The sequence below is a fragment of the Eschrichtius robustus genome, chromosome 3 (genome assembly GCF_028021215.1).
Source record: "Eschrichtius robustus isolate mEscRob2 chromosome 3, mEscRob2.pri, whole genome shotgun sequence".
Taxonomy (NCBI): Eukaryota; Metazoa; Chordata; class Mammalia; order Artiodactyla; family Eschrichtiidae; genus Eschrichtius; species Eschrichtius robustus.
In genome coordinates, this window is record NC_090826.1 from 114,216,391 (window position 1) to 114,225,233 (window position 8,843).

An 8,843-nucleotide genomic window follows, 5' to 3' on the forward strand; every position below is an offset into this window, starting at 1 on the left:
CCTCACTGTTTAGAAAGAGACCCCAGCCCCATGAGGGCTCCACCTGTTCTTGGAGGGTGTGGCTAGTTCAAGGATGTTCAAGGATGAGGGGGTCTAACGGATCTCAGCTCTTTCCCATCTCATTCTCCCCTTCTCTAGCAGTTTTCCCATTTGAACTAACCATTATAACAATGAACCTCATTCACAGCGTGCTTTTCACCGGGTAGAAGGCTGCTCCATCATCCTCACACCAGCCAGTCCCACTGGGCAGGTGTGGTGCCCATTCGATAATTAGAGAGACTGAAGCTCCAGGAGGTTGCTATAGAGTCTCATAGGAAGTCGGCATCTGGCTGGAACAGGATTCCTGATTCATGGTCCAGTGTTCTTCCCATTAGCCCATGCCCCCTCCAGACTGGCAGCCCACCCCACACCCAAGGGCCTGGGTCACATCTTCCCCTTCCTTCCCACCCTTGACTCTGTCTACAGGACAAAGGCTGTTCAGGGTACAGTGAGGCATCCTGAGCGGAAAACATGCCTTTCCACAAGGCTGACTCCCCCAGGCTCTCCCCCCACATGGTCCTGCAGTGCAGCCAGGATGCAGCCCCACAAAAGGCCCGAGCCTGGGTTAGAAGAAAGAGGAGGCCTGGGGGCTCCCAGGGAGGAGGAGAAAGGTGAGACCCAGCAGAGAAGGAGCGAGAGACGGCCCTGCAGCGTCTGCTGGAGACTCTGCGGCGGCCGAGGCAGCTGGGTGTGAATGCAAATTTCATTGGAAGGAGCGGGAAGCCCCCCACTACCCCCCCACCCCAGCACACCTGGCCCTTCCCTGCTATGCGCCCTAAAGTACCATTTTGCCGACTTTTCCAGTCCTTCATGCAACAATCCCGTAGTAAACTGGGCCCATGCTTGCCGTCAACAAAGATCCAGAAAATTAGTCTGCTGAACGTGCCTGGAGGGTGGAGGCTGAGTCTGGGGTGTCAGGGAAAGAGGTGTCAGGACTCCATGCTCCTCCTAGATGATTCCACCTCACCCTGGTTGGTAGGCAGCAGGAGTGGCAAAGGCCTCTCCTCAGAAGATGCCAGAAAAGATGCCAACTCAAGCTTGAGCAGTCTTACCTCATTCCTATCTCGTAGTGTCTTCGGGAAGAACTGAGAATGAACGTGACCTGAGCAGACTAAACAGTTTGGTTATTCACGCTATATTTATTCTTGGTCTGTTCCTTTCTCATTCCATCCTCAAGGGGGTTCTCTTTGCATCTATCGCATAGTTCTAGGCCTTCCTCCCTGCCAAACTCAGCCTTTTACGGATTTATACACCAGAGACTTCCGAACCGCAACTCAGAAGTGGTCTGGGGAGAAAGGAGCAACGAGGGGTGAGCCTGGGAATCAGGGTGCGACCGGTCAGGCCATGGAGGCTTTATACGCTCCCTCTCCGCGTAAGGCTGTTTGTTTGCATTGGGCGGAAGCCAATCAGATGCGCGGGATCAGGGTGTCCTGGCAGAGGAGACAGGCGGCTATTTGTCTGTTCTCGTTTGTCCTTCTCTCTGGGAGGAAGAGGGAAGGGTTTAGGAAAGGATGGAGCGGACAGGAAAAGACAGTCAGTCGATCCAATCCTTAAAGAGCACCGTCGGGGTGGGCTCCATGCTGTCAAATATGGCCCCAGTGAAGACCCTGCAGCTCCGGGGCTGACTCGGAGGGTCGAGGAGAGGAGTGGAAGAGGGATTAGCCGGAAAAGCAGAACGTCCTAGGCTCGACTCAACAACTGCGTTCTGTGTGGTCTTGGACAAGTCACTTTCCCTTCCCTCTGGTAAACGAGGAGGCTAAGGATCCTGAAAGTGTAGGATTTAGTAACGTGAAGCCACTGATGTTGGGTTGCAGAGAGAAAAGAAGGTCAAGAGGCCATTCGAAGCTCGAAACATTTCTAAATGGCTACTTACGGAGGGAGTGCTCCCTTTGCATTGACAGCAAACAAAAAAGAAATGCGCTTATTCTGGGTGTTGGAAACGTTCTATATCTTAATCTGGGGCTGGGTAGTTACAGGGTGTGTACACATGTCAAAATTTATTGAGCTGTACCCTTAGGATCTGCACCTTGTTATATGTAAATTCTATCTCAATAGAAAGGTTTAAAAAATGAGCTTAAACTCCGGTAGGAGTTTAGACTTCCAAAAGAACTTCCTAATAAGAGGGATTTTAGAGAAGTGAATCTTCACTCGGGGAGGTTAAGGATCTCCCTTCTCTTGAGAACTTTAAGATTATCCATCTGCTGAAGGAGGCGATGGGGAACTAGGGAACAAATAAGATGCCCTCTCTTGGAGAGCTTTCCAAAATCCTTCCATCCTCAGAAATTCCCATGTCCTTCCCAGAGACAGCAAAGTCCTCTGTGCTATCTAATTTCCATCTCTCCTATTGCAATGCTGACCACTCACTCTGCTCTCTGTGGAGTTCAGCCATTTCCCCGGCCTTACACAAAATCTCTTTAGAGCCTTGAAGCTTGAATATTGAGGGGGACCTCATTTCAACCTTCTCACCAACCTTCTCTCTCCCTCTCCCCATTTTCTCCTCCTTGGGGATGTCAGTTCCTGTTCTGAGCCCGCCTCCACCCAGGCCCTTTTTCCGGTGGTGTGTGCCAGCCGGTCCTGCATCCCACATCCCCAGCTGTTGACATTTCGTTGCCATTACCCACAGGATAAAGAAAGGGCCCCTGTTATTCAACAATAGGGGAAAAGAAGGAGACAATGGGAAATTGTGCTTCCGATGGGGTGGGGACAGAGAAGGAAAGGACAGACAGATGACAGACAGGGGAGCTGGACAGAAGGGGTCAGGTTTTTTGAAGCAACTGGAGGTCCTGGAAGTCTGATTCCCACCTTGAGAGCCTCTTCCCATAGGCAATGCGCACCCAGGCACCGGAGGGCAGAGGTGAGGGCTTTGCTGGGGGAGGTGGAGTGGTGCTGCGCAGAGTAAGCCCGTATGGAAAAGTGGAGGCAGCTGGAACTTGACACTTATGGATCTTTGAGCCTCATTTGTAGTTCAGTCCATGCCCATCAGTCCAACATCCTTACACCCACCCATTAATCCATCCCTTCTCTGGTCTAAGAGCATCTAGGAGAAACGAGGCACCCCATTCTCCACAATATTCCAGGTAATTATTCCTGGGTTGCCTCCTTTACTCCATCCCTCTTCATGGGTTCCCATGCCTCTTCCTAAGCCGTGTCTTCCCCTGGGCCCAGGACAGTGAGTGCCACAGACACAGTGCCCGGTCACAGAGCTGGACCCTAGTCACTTAGCCTGGCTTAGTGGAGTGATGAGTGGGGGAGTTTTTGGTACCTTGACTTCTTTGAACTCAGGACAGAAGCCTTTCCTCAAAGGTGTGAAAGGAGAGACCACGATGATCAGGGGCCCAAGTCCTGGGGCTCTTAGATGCTTGGACCTCCCAGGGGCCCAAATCCTGGGGCTCTTAGATGCTTGGACCTCCCAGGGGCCCAGGCAACTCCTTCACCTGGAACCTCTTCGTTCAGCAGGACAAAAAGCTGCCAGTCACTGCTCCCTCCATCTCTGTGAAGAGGCCCACTTCTAACAGGTCAGTGTCAAAATATCTTACACAGTACTGTTGATCAGAATGTTCATAAAATAATTATCAGTGAAATAATTTTATTCTATACCTAAAAGTGTCCCATAAAAATTATGAATATTTCTCTTAAATAAAACTTTATAAGTGGAAAAAAAAAAGGTGGGGGGAGGCACTGGAGCTGTTGGCCACTCTCTCATTCTCTGTAAGGGGTATGAAGAAGATATGTGTGCGCCTGCTCTGAGAAACAGAAAGACAGATCAGTGACTAAGAGCTTGAACCTCATGTCAAGTCTGGATTCAAGTCCCAGCAAACCCCTCCTCTTACTAGCTGTGTGACCTCACTCAATTATCCTGACATGTGAGCACCTTTGAGCATATATAAATGGGATCCATAGTTGTTCCTACCTCATTGCTAAGGGGAGTAAATATAAAAGTGTACATGTAAAGTGCCTAGAGCAGTTTCAGGCACGTTAAACTTTAAACATGTGGGTGCTGGCTGTCATTACTATGGGTCCCTCAATCGGTCTCAGTTCCCACTATCACTGTGCTTACCAGGTTCTCCTGTACAGAAGATGTGTTCTCTCGCTCAGGTCCCTGTCCCAGATGCTTTCCTTTTTAACCATTGAGAAGTCCTTTCTGCACCTCAACCCTGTCTCATTCTGCTGCATGCTCGGCTCTGGCCTTCATCTGCAAGAAGATGGAGTCCAGCTCCTTAGCTTTCCGACTCCTCCAGTCTTTCCTTCCTCTTGCCACGTCCCTGCTCTTCTTCCCAGAAGTCCTTAATGGGAGCTCATTCATTAACACACATATTTATTTAGCACCTACTGTGTGCCAGAAACTATGCCGGGAGCTGCAGGTAACAACTAACATATACATAGCCCTTACTAGATATCAGGACCTATTTAAGCATTTTACATATATTACTTCTTCTAATCCTCACAACTCCTCAGTGAGGTAGGTGTGCTACTATTCACCACATTTTACTGATGAGGGCATTGAGGCAGAGAGAGGTTAAGCAACTTGTTCAAAGTCATGCGATTAGGAAGTGGAGGAATCAGATCTCAAAAAGGAATAAAACTAGGTTAAGGGGTCTTTAGTCCAATTTTTAAAAAAATGGCCAAGGTCAGATCATAAACATAAAAAATTTATTTTGCTTTATATTAAGCCTTATTGTTCTACTGTTTCAAAATTCAAATTTACTCACAAGAAAGAGTCAGTTTCATATTAGATTTGGTTTAACAAATGCTGCTCCTGCTATTCATTCTTATCACCAAAAAAAAAAAGACTATTTGTGACTTAACGATAATATGTTCCAGAAAATTAAAAGTTAATGTCTCTTAGAAACAATACAAACGTTATCAGTAGAAGTGAAGTATACCAAATTTATATATTCAGGAGAATATGAAACTTATACCATTGATTGTTAAAGGGTTTTAAAAGCTTTTTATTACATTTTGTAACAAAATTCTAGGCTTAGTTGTAAAATCCTGGGTTAACTATCATTTGGAAATTTAAATATACACTACAGTAAACATTTAGAAAATGTTTTTCTAAAATGTTCCATCTAGGTCAATAGACTTGTCTGTAGAAGTCTTTTATAAGGATAAAAAAAGAAAAAATGGCCAAGGTGATAAAGAATAAAGAATAGAATAAAGAAGGGGGGAAAATCAACTACTGAAATAGACAATTGTGTTTGAAATCATTTTTAATAGTCTTATAATTTTATACTTTATAACTTTATAATTACTGGAAGGCTCACTGACATAGTCTACATATGCATATGTATTACTTTCAGATCCACACTGCTAATTTAGCTGCTAATAGAAATACTTCTAAGAAAAAAAGTCCCCAGTCCAAGGCAGTAGGGGAACCAGAGGAGTAGATCACAGTGCACTACAGCGTGATGAAGTGGAGGGGAGAGGAAAGGTTTCCCAGAGGAGGTGAGGCCCAAACTGATTGCCTGTAAGAGGAAGGTGAGGGTGAACTTGGACTGTGTTGGAGCCAGAACATGTCTGGAGCACAGTGCAGAGGGCACAGGTGGTGAGGGGTAGGGTAGGGGGGCAATGTTGGAGGTGCTGGGAGAGGCTGGATCACAGAGAGCCTTGGAAGTTGGGTTCGGACACTAGATTTGATCCTCATGGCAATGGGGAGTCACCGTTTTAAGCAGGAGAGTGACAAGACCATATTTACTCTGACTTCAGATGAAGAATGGGTATTGGGAGAGGACAGAGACCACAGGTGGCAATCCAGAAGGCAAGATTTGGGAAGTAGGGCTTCCCTGGTGGCGCAGTGGTTGAGAATCTGCCTGCCAATGCAGGGGACACGGGTTCGAGTCCTGGTCTGGGAAGATCCCACATGCCGCGGAGCAACTAGGCCCGTGAGCCACAACTACTGAGCTTGCGCTTCTGGAGCCTGTGCTCCACAACAAGAGGGGCCACGATAGTAAGAGGCCCGCGCACCGCGATGAAGAGTGGCCCCCACTTGCCGCAACTGGAGAAAGCCCTCGCACAGAAACGAAGACCCAACACAGCCAAAAATAAATAAATAAATAAATAAATAAATAAATAAATAATAAATAAAATTAAAAATAAAAAAAAGATTTGGGAAGTACCACTTGTGCTGAGAATGGATAGGTAGAGGAGGTGCTAAATTAGGACCTGCTGACTGAAGGGATGTGAGAGAGGAGGAGGGATGGGCTCAGGAGGCCTGGCAGGGAGTGGAGTTAGTTACTGCCCCTCCCCCATCACCTTCCTTTTGCTAACAACTTCAGCCCCTTTTTCTGCCCGCATGGCTTCCAGCTCGACGGTCCCCTCTCAGGAATCCTTGATGGGAGATCTACCCTGTTCCCTCCACCCCATTCCCTTAGTCCTAAGGAATGCCCACCCTTTGTGCCCTGCAGACTGTGCTGGGCTGACTCCCCATCATGCAAGGCAGGATCAGTCTCCCCACTCTCTGCCACTTCCTTCTCCCTTGGGCCTTCACCACCTTCCACAGAGCCCTGGGGGACTCAGGTAAGACCTTAGCTCTGCCCAGAATCTGGGGAACAGTGGTGGGGAAAGTGGAAAGGGCAGCTGTTGGAGATACTCTGGGGCTGAGAATCATTGCTGAGTGAGCAATGGAGGAGAGGGTTGGGGGAGCCTGGGGTACGGGGATCTGGGTAGGCACTTGGGGCATTGAGGGTGAGGGGGTTCCTGCCACTGTGGCCCCCTCTGCTCAGCACCCCACCCTGGCCCCCACTACCTCCTGCCCCCCATCCACGAGGTCGTTCACTCTCGTCGTGGGGCCACGACCACGCTGCCCTGCGTCCTGGGCGCCCCGCCTCCCAGCTACAAGGTGCGCTGGAGCAAAGTGGAGCCGGGGGAACTCCAGGAAACGCCCATCCTCATCACCAACGGACCGCACGCCCGGGGCTACGGGCCCCTGGGGGGGCGTGCCAGGATGCGAAGGGGGCATCGGCTAGACGCCTCTCTGGTCATCGCGGGCGTGCGCCTGGAGGACGAGGGCCGGTACCGCTGTGAGCTCATCAATGGCATCGAGGACGAGAGCGTGGCGCTGACCCTTCGCCTGGAGGGTGAGGCCCTTCGGTTACTGCCCCGCTCCTCTCCAGGGGTGGTTCGGCTGTCTCATCTCAGGCCTCCCAGGGCTCCTCCCCAGCCTCTCCCCCGCCTGCTCCCGGGGCCCCCCTAGCCCTTCTTCCTAGGCTGCACCGCCCTTCCTTCCCCCTCTCCCTCTGCCGGCCCTCCCCAGGCTGTCTGCCACTCCCCCCCCCAGGTGTGGTGTTTCCGTACCAGCCCAGTCGGGGCAGGTACCAGTTCAATTACTATGAGGCGAAGCAGGCGTGCGAGGAGCAAGACGGACGCCTGGCCACCTACGCCCAGCTGTACCAGGGTGAGCGGCCGAACCCGGGCACCGCCCAGGCGCCCTCCGGGCTGTCACGTGGACCCCAGTGGAGGCGAACTCCGGGTCTGGCTCCCGCCTGTGGCGCCTCTAATCGCCCGACCCCCCACCCCACCCCCCGCCATCTCCCCCCAGCGTGGACCGAGGGTCTGGACTGGTGTAACGCGGGCTGGCTGCTCGAGGGTTCCGTGCGCTACCCTGTGCTTACGGCGCGCGCTCCGTGCGGTGGCCCAGGGCGGCCCGGGATCCGCAGCTACGGGCCCCGCGACCGGAAGCGTGACCGCTACGACGCCTTCTGCTTCACCTCTGAGCTGTCAGGTAAGGGGGCGGGGCGAGCCAGCCTCAGCACCGGAGGGGGCGGGGCCTGACCGGCTGCGAAGGAGGAGGATTCAGCCTGTGAATGAGGCGAGGCGGGGCGGGGCGAGCCGGGCCAGGACCCGGACCTGAAGAATGGGGCGGGGAAGGTAGAAGGCAAGTGGCTTGAGATCCCGGGCCAGCTCCGTGGTCTCTTGAAGGCCTCGCCCCTCCGTCACTCCGCCCACCCAGGCTCCAGCCTGTCTCCCGCAACCTCACCCGCACCCCCAGTCTCGTTACTCCCACTCCTCCTACCCAAGCTCGGACCCACCCGACCACACCTGCCCCCCCGACTCTGCTCCCTGGGAGTCTGAATCCCGCCGCGCCCCGGCTGGCCCTTCTCTGGATCAGTCGGTGACCCGCTTCGGTCCCCAGGCCAAGTGTTTTTCGTGCCGGGGCGGCTGACGCTGTCTGAAGCCCACGCGGCGTGCCGGCGGCGCGGGGCCATGGTGGCCAAGGTCGGGCACCTCTATGCAGCCTGGAAGTTCTCCGGGCTGGACCAGTGCGACGGCGGCTGGCTGGCGGATGGCAGCGTGCGCTTCCCCATCACCACGCCTCGGCCGCGCTGCGGGGGCCTCCCGGATCCCGGAGTGCGCAGCTTCGGCTTCCCCAGACCCCAGCAGGCGGCCTACGGGACCTACTGCTACTCCGAATAGGGGCCCACAGCGCCCCCTCCAGCGCGCGCGACAAAGCCTGGGAGTCGTGTCAGGGGTCTCTCGCCGCCCCTTTCCCGCGAGCCTCCCCTTCCATCAGACGAGGAGCAGCCCCTCCTGACCCGCCTTCTCGGCCGAGGGCTGCAGGCCGAGGATCCCGGCTGGCCCGGCGTCGGGGAGGGGAAGTGGTGGCACACCCGGTGGCGGTGCGCGGCTACGACCCTCGGACCCGCGGCGATTCGCGCGCCCCGGCAGACGAGGCAGCCACTGCTGGGTGACGGATGGGGCGTCCCGGGGGCATTAACTGACTTCTATATACAGCAATAAAATAACTCGAGGACTTTTTGTGTTGGGTGAAGCTGTAAGCGCGGCGGCGAGGCGTGGGGGGATGAGGG

At 53.3% G+C, this 8,843-nt stretch overlaps 1 protein-coding gene across 1 annotated transcript; it reads left to right on the forward strand.

Moving 5' to 3' along the window:
- The first annotated feature begins 3,494 nt into the window (after positions 1 to 3,494).
- On the forward strand, positions 3,495 to 8,451 carry HAPLN2 (hyaluronan and proteoglycan link protein 2). The gene is made up of 6 exons (XM_068538252.1): positions 3,495 to 3,554; positions 6,444 to 6,555; positions 6,762 to 7,115; positions 7,316 to 7,432; positions 7,577 to 7,759; positions 8,171 to 8,451. The coding sequence occupies exons 2-6, from the start codon at positions 6,468 to 6,470 to the stop codon at positions 8,449 to 8,451; spliced, it is 1,023 nt and encodes a 340-aa protein (XP_068394353.1). The 5' UTR covers positions 3,495 to 3,554; positions 6,444 to 6,467.
- Positions 8,452 to 8,843: the final 392 nt, after the last annotated feature.